This window comes from Macaca mulatta, chromosome 4, assembly GCF_049350105.2.
Source record: "Macaca mulatta isolate MMU2019108-1 chromosome 4, T2T-MMU8v2.0, whole genome shotgun sequence".
NCBI lineage: Eukaryota > Metazoa > Chordata > Mammalia > Primates > Cercopithecidae > Macaca > Macaca mulatta.
Window position 1 is genome coordinate 115,119,142 of NC_133409.1, and position 17,480 is coordinate 115,136,621.

The window sequence follows — 17,480 nt, forward strand, 5'->3', positions numbered from 1 at the left end:
AAGATTAAGATGAGGACTGCTTGAAAACATGAGAAAACTGAGAAAAAAATCGAAGTGGAATCAGCGGGAACCTTGAAACCAGGGGAGAGCAAAGTTTTCTAGGAACTCTTCAACTTTCCATTTTGAAGGTTTTGACTAAAGATCAAGCAAAATATTGCTATTTTAAAATATAAAGGTATACGATATAAAAGCAAATTAATACTAAACAGTGGTAGACGCTTCATTTTAAACTTCCTCAGCACAGAGACCATGTCTTATTCATAGCGTACATTCACAATCCTTGGTTTACACACATTTAAGTGTTCAGTATGTGTTTGCTAAAATTTGGAGACATTTAAATAAAACTCTGCATTTATCTGACATCATTTTTCACAGAAATAGAAAACACAATACTAAAATTTGTATGAGACCACAAAATACTCTGAATAGTCAAAGCAATCTTGAGCAAAAAGAACAAAGTGGTCAGACGTGGTGGCTTATACCTGTAATTCCAACACTGTGGGAGGCCAAGGCAGGTGGATCACTTGAGGTCAGGAGTTCAAGACTTGCCTGGCCAACATGGCAAAACTCCATCTCTAACAAAAAGACAAAAAATTAGCCAGGCGTGGTGGCATGTGCCTGTGGTCCCAGCTACTAGGGAGGTTGAGTCATGAGAATTGCTTGAATCCAGGAGGCAGAGTTTGCAGTGAGCTGAGATCACACCACTGCACTCCAGCCTGAAAGACAGAGTGAGATTCTGACAAAAAAAAAAAAGGTCACACTCCCTGAGTTCAAAATATCTTTCCAAGCAATTGTAATCAAAACAGCATGGTACTGGCATAAAAACAAACACATCAACCAATGCAACAGGACAGAATTCCAGAAATAAACCCACACATTTACGGTCAGTTGGTTTTTGACAAAGGTGCCAAGAACACACAATGAAGAAAGGACAGTTTCTTCAATAAATGGTGTGGGGTAAACTGGATATCCTCAGGCAGAAGAGTGAAATTAGATCCTTATCTCATACCATATAAAAAATCAACTCAAATGGATTAAAGACTTATACATAAGACCTGAAACTGCAAAACTATTAGAAGAAAACACAAGGGGAAAGCTCTATTACATTGTTCTGAGCTATGATTTCTTGGATATAACCCCAAAAGCCCAGGCAACAAAAGCAAACATAGACAAATAAGATTACGCCAAATTAAAAAGCTTCTGCAGAGCAAAAGAAACAATTAACAGACTGAAGAAACAACCCACAGATTGGGAAAAAAAATATTTGCAAACCAAAAAATATTTGCAAACTATACATCTGATAAGGAACTAATATCCAAAATATATAAGGAATTCAAACAACTCAACTTCAAGAAAACAAATAACCAAATTAAAAAATGGGCAAAGTGCAGGAATAAACATTTCTCAAAAGAAGACATACAAATGGCTAAGAGATATGTAAAAATGTTCAACATCTGTATTTATCAGGGAAATACTAATCAACACCATGAGAATCACCCACATCCATTGGAATGGCTATTATCAAAAAGAAAACAGAAAAGATAGTCTTGGTGAGGATGTGGAGAAAAAGGAACCACTGCACACTGTTGGTGAGAATGTAGACTAGCACAGCCGTTATGGAAAATATTATGGAGGTTCCTCAAAAAACTAAAAATAGAGTTACCATATAATCCAGCAATTCCACTACTCGGTATATATTTAAAGAACTGAAATCAGTGTATTAGAAAGACATCTGCTCCCCTGTGTTCACTGCAGCATTATTCACAATAGCTAAGATAATGGAAGCAACTGTAGTGTTTATCAATGGATGACTAGATAATGAATGGCAAATGTAGTATATATACACAACAGAATACTACACATAGCCTTAAAAAATAAGAACAGTCTGTCATTTGCAACAACATGAATGAACCTGGAGGGCATTACGTGAAGAGAAATAAGCCAGGCACAGAAAGATAAATAATGTATGATGTCACTTATACGCAGAATCTAAAAATCTTGAACTCATAGAAGCAGAGAGTAGAATGGTATTTACCAGAGGCTAGGATTGCAGGGGGTGGGAAAAGAGGAGATGTTGGTCAAACAGTACAAAGTTGCAGTTGGACAGGAGTAATATGTTTTAGTGATCTATTGCACTGCATGGTAACCACAGTTAATAATAATGTATATCTCAAAATCCCTAAAAGGATAGATTTAAAATGTTCTCACTACAAAAAAAAAAGTAGGTGAAGTGATATGTTAATTAGCTTGATTTAATACATACATCGAAACATTACATTGTACTCCATATATACAATTTTTAAATTGTCAAAAAAATTTTTTAAATATGAAAAGAAAGCCACCTCTCTGTTAGAATGTATCAGGGAAAGTCCATTCTATATTAACCATTTTGAGGGAAGAAACCATATCTAAATATTCCATACCAATGGTCAACAGCTTTCTTAAAGGGCTTGACAATATATTTTTACTTTGTGGGCCATAGTCTCTGCTGTGACTACTCATTTCTACTGCTGAGCAAAAGCAGCCATAAACTAAGTAAATGGACGTGGATGGGTTTGGCTCAGTATCAAGCCAGATTTGGTCCAAAGGCTGTAGCTTTCCCACCCCTGTTTATGTATTCCCACAATTAGCACCATGATAGTATCTCACCTAACATTAGATGAAAAAATATGTCTTTAGTTGATGAATATGCACACTATGAATCATTAGATTTGATTCCTAATTAGATTTTCTGGTAATAATTATGTTTTTAAAATAGAAATTAATAGAAGGATAAAAAACAGAAAAAGCAAAATACTTTTAAAACAGCCTATCATAAAAATATGTGATCACTGATTCTGCAGAATTTTATGAGATGCTATGTCAATAAAGTGTTAAAAAATTTTTTTAATCCCCACATTTAATATATACTACTAGAACACCATATAGTAATTTATATTCCCTGAATGCCATTTGTTCATCACTTATTGAAGATCTATGCGATAGGTGTTAGAAATACAGGGAAAGAAACACTAAAAGCAAATATACACATTATTTTAAATAAAGTTCATCTGATATTTATGAAAGCAATCTACTATTGTAAATACATTTTTTATTAAAATTATTGCTACTTTAAAAGGTATAAAATTTTTTAGATAAATAATTTTTTTCTTTTCTTCTTTTTCTTATGGAGACAGGTCTCACTCTGTCACCCAGGCTGGAGTGCAGTGGTACAACCATGGCTCACTGCGGCCTCAACCTCCTGGGCTTAAGCAATCCTCCCATCTCAGCCTCCCAAGTAGCTGGAACCACAGGCATGCCTGGTTATCTTATCTTTTCCCTTCCCTCCCCTTCCTTTCCCTCCCCTCCCCTCCCCTTCCCTTTCTTTCTTTCTTTCCTTCCTTCTTTCCTTCTTTCTTTCTTTGTTTTCTGAGACAGAGTCTCACTCTGTCACCCAGGCTGGAGTGCAGTGGCACAATCTCTGCTCAGTGCAACCTCCACCATTCAGGTTCAAGCAATTCTCATGCCGCAGCCCCTGGAGTAGCTGGGATTACAGGCGTGTACCACCAAGCCCGGCTAATTTTTGTATTTTTAGGAGAGACAGGTTTCACCATATTGGCCAGGCTAGTCTCAAACTCCTGACCTCAAGTGATCCACCTGCTTCCCTTCCAAAGCGCTGGGATTACAGGTGTGAGCCACTGCACCCAGCCCCAAAATTTTAAATGTGGATGAGTTAATTATTTAAAAAAAAAATATGAAGTAAGAGATAAAAAAAATTCAAAAATCAAAGAATAAAACACTTCCATGTTAAGAGCTGTGGTCGGCTAGGTTATTCAGAACAACCTCTTGCTAAAAGACAATGCCAGGTAAAGTATAAAAAGTATATCTGTAAAAGTATTGAAGAGCTCACAAGATAGTATGGAATTACCAAGGAAAATTTAAAGGAAAGCAAAATCATAGTGAATTAGGCAAAGCAATTAAACTGCTTTTGTTCTGAGGCCATCTGTTGATATATTCCAGCAAACCTTAATTGAGAAGAAAATTGAGATGAAAAAGACCAACCAACCAACAGAAAGATGAAAAAAAAGTATGATTAAACAGTTCATAGAAAAAGAAATGCAAATGACTCTAAATATACAAAAAGAGTTCAATTTCACTTATAACTTAAAAAACTATAAATTTTCACTACAAAAATATATCCATTCTCAACTATCAGAATGACAGAAATCCAACAATCTAACAAAATATAGTCACTCTTCATTCAACAACAGGGATACATTCTGAGAAATGCATCCTTAGATTGATTTCGTCACTGTGTGAACCATGTAGTGTACTTACACAAACCTGCTGATTATACTACACAGGCAGACTATACCATATAGCCCATTGCTGCTAGGCTACAAATCTGCACCATGTTACTGTACTGCAAACTGCAAGCAATTATAACACAATAGTAGGTATCTGTGTATCTAAGCATAGAAAAAGTAATGTATCACACTACGAGGTTACCAAAGCTACTACCATCACGAGGTGATGGGAATTTTCCAGCTCCATTACAATCTTATTGGACTACTGTCATATTTGCGGTCTGTCACTGACCAAAATGCAGTTAAATGGCGAATGGGTGTAATATGTTGGCAAGCCTGTGGGTAAACAGGAATTCTACCACAGCACTAGTGAGATCACAAAATGGCACAACACCATATGGAATGTAATTTGGCAAAAAAAGAGCAAAAACAGGTGTCATTTACCCTTTGCCTCAACAGCCTACTTTTAAGAAGATATCCCAAAGATAGTATGGCAAAAATATTAAATGATATATGCAGATTGTAGTATTAGTTGCAACAGCAATTGCAATATTGTAGTATTAACTGCAATTGGAAAATGTAAGATAAAAACAAAACGTCCGATAGGGGGACTGGTTGAATAAACTATGGTACAACTATACAATGGTGTAAAATGCAATTGTAAAAAGGAATGTGACATATCTCTTAGATTTTTGTAAATTTAAAATTGGTGGGTTAAGCTAAAGGTTTGATTATGTACTTCCTACAGCATTATATCAAAGGACATGCAATGTCTGGTTGTCTCTTTTTTTTGTGATATGATGGATTCAGGTGTTACCACCCGAATGTTAATCACTCACACTTAGAGGAGTGACCTCTGAGATACACTTTTAAACAACAAAAGCAGGGTACAGAGTGTATGTATCCTATGCTACCTTTGTGTAAGATGGAAGGGTGTGACTATATATTTATTTGCCTCTATTTTCAAATGGAAAAAAAATAAAAGGATATACCAAAAACTAATAAAAACAAAATGGTTACCTATGGGATAAGGAGAGAGAAGGTACAGGGATCAAAACGAGATCTATCTCAATATAGTGGACTTTGTACAGAGTTTTGATTTTGGACCCATGTAAATTTTTTATATAATTATAAAACAAAGAAAATGTCAATCCCTAAACAACCCTGAAACAAATAAACGTATGTCTACTTGATTGTAATTCCACAGAGAATTACTTCAAGTGATTTTTAAAACAGTATTTTGACTGCCTATTCCTCATGGGATATATCTTGGCAAAAAAAAAAAAAAAAGAATCATGAAGAAATTTTCAATATTTATGGTCTTGATGGTAATGCTGTATTATTTTGAAACTATTCTACACAGAAATGTCCACACACATACATAAAGTAAGTAATGATCTACATTACTAGGAACAAAGATTTTCTCTATAAGTAAAAAGAGACACAAACATAAAATTAAAAAAGTAAAATCCTTGTAAACTTAAACTAGAATTGGAAATATCAGTATACATTAATCATGTATTTTTCTTTTAAAAATGTATTTGTGGTCGAGCATGGTGACTCATGCCTGTAACCCCAGCACTTGGGAGGCCAAGGCAGGTGGATCATGAGGTCAGGAGTACGAGACCAGCCTGGCCAACATGGTGAAACCCCATCTCTACTAAAAATACAAAAATTAGCCAGGCGTGGTGGCCGGCACCTATAATCCCAGCTACTCTGGAGGCTGAGGCAGGAGAATCACTTGAACCCAGGAGGCGGAGGTTGCAGTGACCTGAGACCGTGCCAGTACACTCTGGCCTGGGCGACAGAGTGAGACTCCATCTCAAAAAAATAAAAAATAAAAAACAAAGTATTTGCTAATGCTGTTAACTGAAAGGACTTAGAAGAAATGACCCCAAAATGTGTACCTTCAGTGTATACATTATGATTTCTAAGTACTATTTCCTAATAAAAGGAACTAGGACTCCTTGGCTGACTCCAGGTCTGGATCAAAGAATGTACAAGAGTCTGCAACACCTATATCATAATAGAAAACAAGAAAACTATCAAACACTGCTTAGACTGTCCTGTGGGAAATTCACAGAAACCAAACTGAAAGGCTCCCTCTAAGCATCAGAAAGGATAGTGACACAATACTTTTTCTTTTTCTTTTTTTTTTTTTTTTGAGACAGGGTCTCACTCTGTCACCCAGACTGGAGTGCAGTGGTGCGAGCTCAGCTTATGGCAACCTCTGCCTCTGAGTCTCAAGCAATTCTCCTGTCTCAGCCTCCCGAGAGCTGGGATTACAGGCGTGTGCCACTGGCTAATTTTTGTATTTTTAGAAGAGAAAGGGTTTTCACAATGTTGGCCAGGCTGGTCTTAAATTCCTGACCTCAGGTGATCCACCTGCCTCAGCCTCCCAAAGTGCTGGGATTACAGATGTGAGCCACCGCGCCTGGCGGATAGTGACACAATATTATCAGTAAATATGTTGAAAATCCATGAGTTCATATTGGCACAAAATAAAAAGTGATTATACGTGCAATACGCTACGGCAACAGCAAAATAGTCCGAAAACAAGTAACTAAGGAGAAATAATAAAACATTTATTATGTCTTTTCTGTGTAAACTATATGTCAGAATAACCAAATAATGAGGCAAAATTCTTCACAGAATTCCAGGTAATAAATGTATAAGGAATAACAGAATTTGGATATCTCCATTTTTTTTTTTCTTTTTTTTTTTGAGACAGAGTTTTGCTCTTATTGCCTAGGCTGGAGTCCAATGGTGCAATCTCGGCTCATTGCAACCTCTGCCTACCAGGTTCAAGTGATTCTTCTGCTTCAGACTCCTGAATAGCTGGGATTACAGCCCAGCTGATTTTTTGTATTTTTAGTAGAGATGGGGTTTCACCATGTTGGCCAGGCTGGTTTTGAACTTCTGACCTCAGGTGATCTGCCCGCCTCAGCCTCTCAAAGTGCTGGGATTACAAGTGTGAGCCACCGTGCCCAGCCCTGGATGTCTCCATTTTATAACCCCTAGTAAAATAATGACTCTAGGTAAAGATCATCAATGGGTACCATCAATTAAGTGATATGGAACTGTTTAATGGGTCCATGAGGTTGATAAAATACCTGAATCAATCATATCACAAAAAAGAGAAAGTCAGAAATTACATGTCCTCTGATGCAATGCAATAGGAAGTACATAGCATCACTTGAAGATTCGTCTCAAAAACTCTTGGAATTTAATCAATCCTTTAGATTAAACCATCAATTATAAATTTTGGAAAACATAAGACATATTGACCAAATGCAAGCTATGAATTTTGGGCTGAATATTGATTCAAACAAATAATTAAGAACACACTTATGAGATGACTGAGGAACCGTGTACACTGGATTATTTGATATCAAGCAATTATTTTAAATATTCATTTAAGTACAATAATGATTTTACAAATATGTTAAAAACAAAAGTCCTCTGTTGGAGATACATACTGAAAAAACAGTTGGGGGGAACAACAGGTGAAATAGGAAGAAAAAACTTTGGTAACTGAGGCTAGCTGACAGCTGTGTGTTTACTATACTTTTATGTTTGAAACTTTTCATTAAAGAAACAAAAGTTAGCCCTAGATTGGTAATGCCCTAAGAACCTGGCAAAGGCAAATGTCCCCTTGAAGAATAAGCCTGAAATACTGGCAAAGATCAGAACATGAAACAAAAGAGTGTAGGAGAGCAAATGAAGAGAGGACATAGAAAATACAAAATAAGAAAGAATGAATATAATCACAAATAAATCAGCCATTACATTAAATATAAATGGATTAAATGTTCCACTTAAAACACAAAAAATGCCCTAGAAAATGAAAATAAAAAATATAAATCCCATTACATGTTGTTTGCAACTAATACAGAATACAAGGAAAGAGAAAGGCTGAAAGTGAAAGAATGGAAAAAGATATATCTTGTAAATATTAACTAAAAGAAAGCTGATGTTATAATATTATTAGACAAAATAGTTCAAAGCAAAAAGCTACTAGGATATACAGTGTCTTTTCATAATGATAAAAGGTTCAATTCACTACCTATAATAGTCCCCCCTTACACTCAGGTGATAAACTCCAAGACCACCAGTGGAAGCCTGAAACCTCAGATAGTACTGACAAAGAAATGGTGGCAGCATATGATTAAGAAAAGTAATAATAGTTACAGGTATTCAATTAACTGTTCTATAGTAATCCAGATAAATAAAGAACAAAGTACCACTTTCTTCTGTAATTCTTCTAGAAAATATCCAATTTCCTAAATATTCTTTAAAAAAAATGTTTTTTTAAATTTTTCTTGAGATGGAGTCTTGCTCTGTCGCCCAGGCTGTAGTGCACTGGTTCAATCTTGGCTTACTGCAACCTCCGTCTCTTGGGTTCAAGTGATTCTCCTGCCTAAGACTCCTAAGTTGCTGGGATTACAGGCATGCACCACCACATCTGGCTAATTTTTGTATTTTTAGTAGAGATAGGGTTTCACCATGTTGGCCAGGTTGGTCTCGAACTCCTGACCTCTGGTGATCCACCCGCCTCGGCCTCCCGAAGTGCTAGGATTACAGGGTGAGCCACCATGCCTGGCCCCTAAATATTCTTAAAAACAACACGTTCATTTCTATTTCCAACACTTGATTCATGTGGCTGTATTGAATCATACCGTTCTCTTCTACAAATACGATCTTTCACTTTATCCTTTGCCTATCCAAGTCTTAACTATACTTTGATCTTATCCCTCCATAATGCCTTTTCTTACATACTAAATCAGAAATATGTCTTTCTGTTGATTCCTAGAGCACCTCTTATATATACTTACTGATCTTAGCCAAAAGGCCAAGAAGTTATTAAATTGCTTTATAGGTACTACTGATAAAGACTACTGTTACAGTGTTTTTGTGAAACAGCGAAAAGATGAAAACAAATGAAATACCCAACAGTGGGTGACTGTTAAATTATAACATGTTACAGTGTAATAGTTAATGATTAAAAATGATATTATAAAACTACATTCACTGATATAGAAAAATCAAGTGAAATAAGCTTCATCATGTATGCTTTGTATTTCTGTTTAGTTGTTTTGTATGGATGCCTTATTTTTTCCCAATATACTATAAGATTTTAAAGAACAAAAATTAGACCTTATACATTTACATTAAAGTCTTCTCAAGGCTCACTACAAATTCATAAACACAGGTTCAGTATATCCAGCATTATCATTAAATTCATGTATCTATTTAATAAATAAAATTTATGTGAGAAAATAATTACTTGAATATAGTTCACTGCTTTCCTTATATATGCTGGAATAAAAACATGTAATTAAATTTAAATTTAAACTGTACATTTTATGTAAAATATATCATTTTCACAGTAAAATACATACCCTCTCTGAAACAAATCCACATTGTAGAACTTGTTTAGCTCCACAGAGAATTCTACCATTGCTTGAACTTCAGTCATTTTTAATTTATACCCAGAAGACTATTCTGATAACAGCACCTTTGTTAAGGAAAGGGAAAAAAAATCATGAGAAGCGTAACAAAAATGCCAACTTATAAAAATACTATTATTTATACGTATTTTAGAATATGATATATAGGCAGAAAATGAAAACAAATTATTTTAGTGTACTTAACCTAACCCAACTAAATAGCACCAGAATGTATACTTCCTAAAGTTGCACTATTCTCTATAATTTAAGATTGTCCTGTCAGAATGCTTTTTCTAAGATTTGTTTCCCTTGATGACATTTATGTGATAATACAACATATTGCTAAAAGAAACTCAACTTTATCTCTTATAGATAGTAACTTTTTTAAATAATGAAGATACCTAATTATTCTATTCTTATGCTACATTGCACATATAAGTAACTCCAGAGTCAAAAAAAGAATTAACACTCTTTAATCCCCAGTAAAGCCCATGAAAGATTTTTAAGAAAAAAATTCTTAAATCACTTTTCACTCTTAAATTTAAAAAGAGAAAGAAATTTTTTCGTTTATTAACAAATTCTAAAGTATTCAACTGCAAAGAAGTTAAAAAAAAAAAAAAAGAAATTAGACAAGCACAAATAGAAAACATTCACAATTCCATCCACTGAAATACATACTTTGGTATGTTCTTCATGTGTGTGCATTTGTAAAATTTTTAAATAATAGTGGGATCAAACCACATATACATTTTATCATCTGCTTATTTCACTTAATTATTCAGTCAACACATATGTCTACATATGTAGTTTTACAACATTATTTTTAATTATTATTATTATTTTTTGAGACAGAGTCTCGCTCTGTCACCCTGGCTGGAGAGCAGTGGCACTATCTCGGCTCACTGCAACCCCCGCCTCCGGGGTTTAAGCCATTCTCCTGCCTCAGCCTTCCGAGTAGCTGGGACTATAGGTGTGCGCCACCATGCCCAGCTAATTTTTGTACTTTTAGTAGAGACAGGGTTTTGCCATGTTGGCCGGGCTGTTCTTGAACTCCTGGCCTGAAGTGATCTGCTCGCTTCGGCCTCCCAAAGTGCTGGGATTACAGGCATGAGCCACCACGCCCGGCCATTAATTGTTAACTATGACACTGGGAATACGTTATAGTTAAACAATTCCCTATTGTTGGGTGATTTCAGTAGTTTCCATTTTTTCACTATTTAAAAACAAATTATAACAATCATCCTTATCAACAGTACATATTTTAAAAATAACTTCTTGGACTGTTAAGTAAGATAAGTGTAAAAAGCAGTTTAGAATAAGAAAGTGCTGGAAGATAATTCTTCACAAACCTCTCATGTTTCTGCACGTCTCACAAGCTGAGACATAGACGGCCTTTGTTCCAGACTATCTTTTCAAGGATGTTTGTATAGTGAACAATCTTAGAAGCCAGAGATAGTGTCTTATACTAGAACAAAGGGCAGATTTGTTTACTGTTCTGTATAATAGAGATAAAGCCTCCCTCCGAGGAAAAAAGTCAGGCAGGTTTATTGTCCATTCTAAAAGACTCAGGTTCCCCAAATTAAGGGTTCTTCTCCTGTAACACAACCTACTCACATACAGGTGTCACCTGGTACTCTAGCTAGTGCTATGAGCATAAACCATCTTTCACCTTGATCCATGAGTCTCATGTCCTGCCAACATCCATGACACTGTGGCAGACTAACTTGTTAGCTTGCAAGTGGGGTAAAATCTCAGAATCTTCCCAATTCTTGAATCAGTTCTTCATAGAAATTTGGCAAGTATTTGAATCTATTAAGAATCAAGTGCAAAAAAAGTTACATTCTTACCTCTGCTGATCAAAGCCTCATTTTAAACATTATTAAGTAACCAATCTTGTACTTCCAGTTACTGATTCCCGTTGTTAAAAATATACCGTTCCCCCTATGAGAAAAAAAAGTAACATCTCAAACAAAATAGTAGACATAAAAAAGTCTATCTTAAGGAAACCTATGTTTTGTTAGTTACTATTTTCAATTTATATAAAAGATATATGTCCTTTGAAGGCTTATAAGTTTTAGAGATTTTTTTCATTCACAATTTCAATATCAACATTAACTATTATCTCTCTATTAAGGATTCACTTACGTATAATTCAAAGTGCAGTAACAAATAAGAGTACTTTCTTAGTTCAGTAGGAACCACTGTGAATACCCAAAACCTTAAAAGCTCATTAATTTTTAAGAGGTGAAACTCACCATTTTAAAGTAACTCCTTAAGTAGGTAATTTCTGAAATTTCATGCATATGTATGTGTATGTATGCATATATGTATGTATGTGTGTATAACGAATTATTTAAAATATTTTGATACAATGATTGCTTCAATGTGCTATGGATAGTTTTCCTCACATTTCAAATACTGATTAAATTTTTAAAAAATCTATCTTCTTCCCTGGTATAATTATTTTAGGTACTAAAAATGTTGGAATAAAGACCATGTTCACTCTTTGACACAGTTTTTCTTCTCTCTATCATAAAGATGTAGACTTTACCAGCTCCCATAACTGCTATTTGAAACTTTAATAATCACATCAAAAGATTTTATGGTAACTATTTCTAAGATCAAACAATGCTATCTTTATATAAGATATTCCCCATTTTGTGGAAATGAGGTCGAAGACAGCTTCTCCTGTACATATATTCTTGTGTGCAGGGTTTAGATTATGTTCTGGTTTTGATTCTGAGTAAAGTTTGGCCAAGTCTCTATACTTTAATTTACTCAGGTATAAAATGGGTATTCGTTCATTCAAACATTTACTGAACACCTACTATAGTATAGGAATTGTAGTAAGTATGAGGTATAGCTAAGTTCTTGATCTCAGAAGTTAACTAGCCATCAGGAAGAGGTATACTCTCTCTCTCTCCCCACCTCCCCGTGTGTGTGTGTGTGTGTAATATATATAGTAATATATAATATATATGAATAGCATAATGCTTAAAATATATATGTTATATATATATGAATAGTATAATGCTTAAAATATAGGTTTGGGATTTGGGTCCAGCTAGCACCCATACCACCTCTCAGTAAGTTAGTCTTTTCCTTAATATAGAAATTAGTATCAGAATTAAGAGACTGCCATAACGAAATCCTAAAACGTGGTACTGATAGGTGACAAAGTGCTAGCAGCCCTCACACTCAGTGCCTCCTCGGCCTCAGCGTCTACTCTGGTGGCGCTTGAGGGGCCCTTCAGCCTGCTGAGGCACTGGGAGCCCCTCTCTGGGCTGGCTGAGGCCAGAGCCCCCTCCCTCTGCTTGCCAGGACCTGTGGGGGGAGAGGCGCGGGCGGGAACTGGGGCTGCACGCTGGGCTCAGGGGGCCAGTGTGAATTCCGGCAGGCGTGGGCGTGGGCTCGGCGGGCATGGGCGTGGGCTCGGCGGCCGCGCGCGCGCGCACACACACACACACACGGAAGGGCCAGCCGGCACCGCCAGGCCAGGGCAGTGAAAGGCTTAGCACCCAGGCCAGCAGCTGCGGTGGTTGTGCTGGATCCTGGCTCCCTCCCCGCCCCCGTCACCCGCTGCACTCAAATTCTCGCAGGGTTTGGCTCCCTCGCCATGGGCAGATAGGCAGGGCTCAGGACCTGCAGCCCGCCGTGTCTGAGCTCCTCCCCCTGCGGGTGGGTTCCCCCACGGCCTGAGCCTCCCTGACGGGTGCCACCCCCTGCTCCATGGCGCCCGGTCCTATGGACAGCCCAAGGCTGAAAAGTGCAGGCGCAGCTCCGGACTGGCCGGCAGCTCTGCCTGCAGCCCTAGTGCGGGATCCACTGGGTGAAGCCAGCTGCGCTCCTGAACTGGATGGAGACTTGGAGAACTTTATAGCCTGAGGATCGTATGTGCACCAATCAGCACTCTGTGTCTAGCTCAGGGTTTGTGAATCCACCAATTGGTACTCTGTATCTAGCTAAGTAGCACTCTGTGACTCTGTGTCTAGCTCAAGGATTGTATATGTACCCATCAGCACTCTGTCAAATCGGACCAATCAGCTCTCTGTAAAATGGACCAATCAGCAGGATGTGGGTGGGTCCAGGTAAGGGAATAAAAGCAGGCTGCCCCAGCCAGTCAGCAGCAACCCTATTGAGTCCTGTTCCACCCTGTGGAAGCTTTGTTCTTTCACTCTTTGCAATAAATCTTGCTGCTGCTCACTCTTTGGGTCCACGCTGCCGTTATGACCTGTAACACTCACTGCGAAGGTCTGCAGCTTCACTCCTGAAGCCAGAGAGACCACGAACCCACTGGGAAGAACACCTCCAGACACGCTGCCTTTAAGAGCTGTAACACTCACCACAAAGATCTGCAGCTTCACTCCTGACAGCGAGACCACAAACCCACCAGAATGAAGAAGCTCCAGACACATCTGAACGTCTGAAGGAACAAGCTCTGGACACCCCATCTTTAAGAACTGTAACACTCACTGGAAGGGTCCATGGCTTCATTCTTGAAGTCAGCGAGACCAAGAACCCACCAATTCCGGACACAGTACTAGCTTAGTAATTAGGTAGCAGGCAAAAGGAAAACATACCACTATGATACTAATAACTACTCTTACGTGGAAATAAAACAACTGATTAAACTGTTGGCTACAATAATCTGCAAAACTAGTGCCCATAAAAAGCCCATAGCCCCAGAAAAAGTAGATGAAAAATACCACAATACTGGGTGTTGGTGGTTCTTTGCCATGTTTACTCAAGCAAGAATTGGCTAGTTTGTAAGCAAAGATGGAAAGAAATAAGGCCGCTTAAATGCGGGGCCTTGCAGCCAATACCCCATATCAGGTTCAGTGCATTGCTCAAAGGAATTGTTGACAAAACCAAGGGATCCAGCTCTGCAGTTAAGATTAGATTAAGGATGCTGCCATCCCACCAATGCTTGTTGTTTCAAATAATTTTAAGACAGTGATCATTAAAATGAGGTATGAGAATGTACTTCATTAAAATGAGGCCACCAAAAGATGTTGGGTGCATAGACAGAAATAAATAAGGCAGGCTTAAGAACCACATCCAGAAAACAACTTTGGTGTAGTTACTGGCACAGAGAACTGAATGGAGAGAAACGTGTAAGAATCCTACTATGTTTCTGACAGAATAGTATTTGTCAAATAAATCATAAGCTAGGGTGCAAAAGCTTGTGACTGTGTAACTTGCAAGCTGGCAAACCTGCAGAAGCAAGCAGCAGGCTATGAAAACTGCATAGCCTTCAAAGTGGGCAAACTTTCAACATCAACTTCAGATGTGGCCACAGAGGTTAATGTAAGGAAGAAACACCCAGACAGCAAAGACAGGGATCTTAATGCAATGAATATTGGCATTCATTCTTACCAGAAAGCAGAACTAAGGATATTAATGCACTGTGAGGATCTTCATCATTCTCATGCAAAGAGTTTTCTCATTGTTTATTTTCCCAAATGGGAGATTTTATTACTGTTTTCCTGTTTCTGATCCACCATCATATGCTGGGTATGTGTGGGAGGGATGGAGGAGTAGATAATTGTGATTTGTTTATAGGTTGCTGGACTTGCAGATCTGAAAGCACTGTGCCTCTCAGAGAGCTTGGATTAATGCAACTAGTGGATGGTACTATGGGTTGTCTCCCTTAAGGAAGAAATGTAGGAATATTATCAATAGGTAGAATGTAGACCAAAGTGGCAGACTGTGGTAGACTGCTTGTCACGTCTGTTTTCCCTTCTTCTTAGCCAAATGGTCACCCAGCCTGGGACTATATTTTCCAACCTCCCTTGATGTCAAGTGATCCTATCCATGGAATGTAAACTGAAGAGAAACATGTAATATCTGCCGTACTTGTTTAAAAGGAAATTCTTTGCTCTGGACTTCATCTGCTTCCCTTTTTCTTACAGGCTGGAATACCAACTTGACGGTGTCCCTAGTTTTGATCACACAGATTAGGACCAAGTCCTCAAGAACGGTAAAGCAAAAAGATGGACAAATTGTGGATTACTGAATGTCTTCCCTACCTAGACTGCTCAGACTTTTATGTCTCGTAACTTTTTGTTACAGCAGCTATACCTACTCTACCCTAAATAATATATTCCCCTTCTTCAGGCTATTTTCAAAAAACCAGTTTTTGTCTCTCTCCTCTGTTCCAAACCCTCTGTGGCTTCAAATCTTATTGTCTTAAAATGGTTTATAAAATTATATGATGTAATCTGAATCTTCTCTGACTTCATCTCCTACAATTCTCCCCACTCCCATCATACTTATTTCCTTTTTACTCTTTGAACACATGAAATACATTCCTGCCCCAGGGTCTCTGCACTTTTGTTCCCTGGAACACTCTTCTCTCCAGATATCCACAGGACTCACTCCTTCACTTCCCTCTGGCCTTGACTCAAATACCAGCTTCCTGGCTAGGCCTTTTCTGACTGTACCATCAAAAATATTAATTCTCTATTCCTGGCATACCATATCTCTTTAGTCCTTTACTTTTTCCTCAGCACTTATCTCCACCTAACATACTAAATATTTTACTTATTAGTCTTTAATATTTCTCCTTCACTAAAATGAATGTTCCATGAAGGCAGGACATTCTGACTACTCTGTTCACTGCTGTATTCCCATTGCCTGGCACAACATACTCAACTTAATATTTAAGGAACAATAAATTAGTATTAAAGATTCCATAAATAGTAACTATTATTACCTGTCTCCTCTTGAAACTCAACCAACTGGGAGAAAGGAATTATTGCATTGATATACTGAAAGCAGAAATATGCATGAACAAATTTTGGTGATAAAATTCCTTTATCAGTATAAGTTCAAGGCCTGTTTGCAGTTTCTTCCACCCTTACTCTTGTATCCTGCTGTGCTTTTTATTCTACTGTTGCTGCTTAATTTCCTTTAATATACCTCCTTTGTATTGACTATCCCCTAAATAGAAACATACATGTACAGATATATACATAATGATGCTGATAAATCTGTTTTCCACTACCTCCCCTCTGCCTAAAAGAAGAAATATTTTTATTTTTGTGGTAGAAGAAAAATACAAAGACGGGACTAAAGGAAAAGGAGAGCAAGCAAAAGAGAGAAAGGGAAAAAAAATTCAGAGAACTGTTGGATTCAAAGGGGATCTGTCTGATTCTCTTCTTATAAACTACTTGTTTTCCAGCTATAGGGAGCAATGGCTACTTAGCTCCAGTCAGTCCTTGCTGGCATTACACTATCGGGGTCTTCTAAGTTTTCAAGAGGTAGTTGGAAGTCTTTTTTGTCCCTAAAGGTAAAATCTCCTTAATTTTAGATGCCACCAACTAGTTATAAAAACAAAACAAACTGTGTATTTCAAACAAAATTCAGCAACAGAGCAAATTCATTCTGTGTGCTAACAGTGCAAAATCTCTGGCTTACACAGATTCTTAATGCCACACAGGAACCAAAAAACCTCAGGTCTGTCCTCTCAAGAAGTTTGCAGAAAGAGCTTTTTTCCTTTTACCTAGATGATGCATGGCAGATTCTCCATTGCAAGGAACTCTCTGTACCTACCAGAAGCTAAGAGTTTCATGACCCTCCTGCACAGTCTGCTGGCTGGTTTGGAACCTGTTACTTTAAACCTATGCCTTTGAAATTATTGGAATCAGCTGACTTATCTGAGATTGAATTGTTCATTTTGTTCTACTGGCCCTGGCAAAGTGGCACAAAACTGAAATCATCTGGAGGTCTATTCAAATGGGGC

At 37.5% G+C, this 17,480-nt stretch overlaps 1 protein-coding gene across 12 annotated transcripts in view; it reads right to left on the reverse strand.

Moving 5' to 3' along the window:
* FAM135A (family with sequence similarity 135 member A) overlaps window positions 1-17,480 on the reverse strand; it is a 133,821-nt gene that overhangs the window by 108,072 nt on the left and 8,269 nt on the right. For 6 of the 12 annotated variants that reach the window (XM_015136673.3, XM_015136668.3, XM_015136660.3 and 3 more), the window contains exons 1-2: window positions 11,584-11,677; window positions 9,689-9,804 (exon numbers count right to left, since the gene is read on the reverse strand). The exons of 1 other annotated variant lie outside the window; for it this stretch is intronic. In XM_015136673.3, the coding sequence (XP_014992159.3) occupies window positions 9,689-9,765 (77 nt within the window). In that variant the 5' untranslated portion in view covers window positions 9,766-9,804; window positions 11,584-11,677. Of the gene's footprint in view, window positions 1-9,688; window positions 9,805-11,405; window positions 11,544-11,583; window positions 11,680-17,480 lie in introns of those variants that run through there. 5 more of the 12 variants (XM_077999776.1, XM_077999778.1, XM_077999777.1 and 2 more) reach the window with 4 other exon arrangements.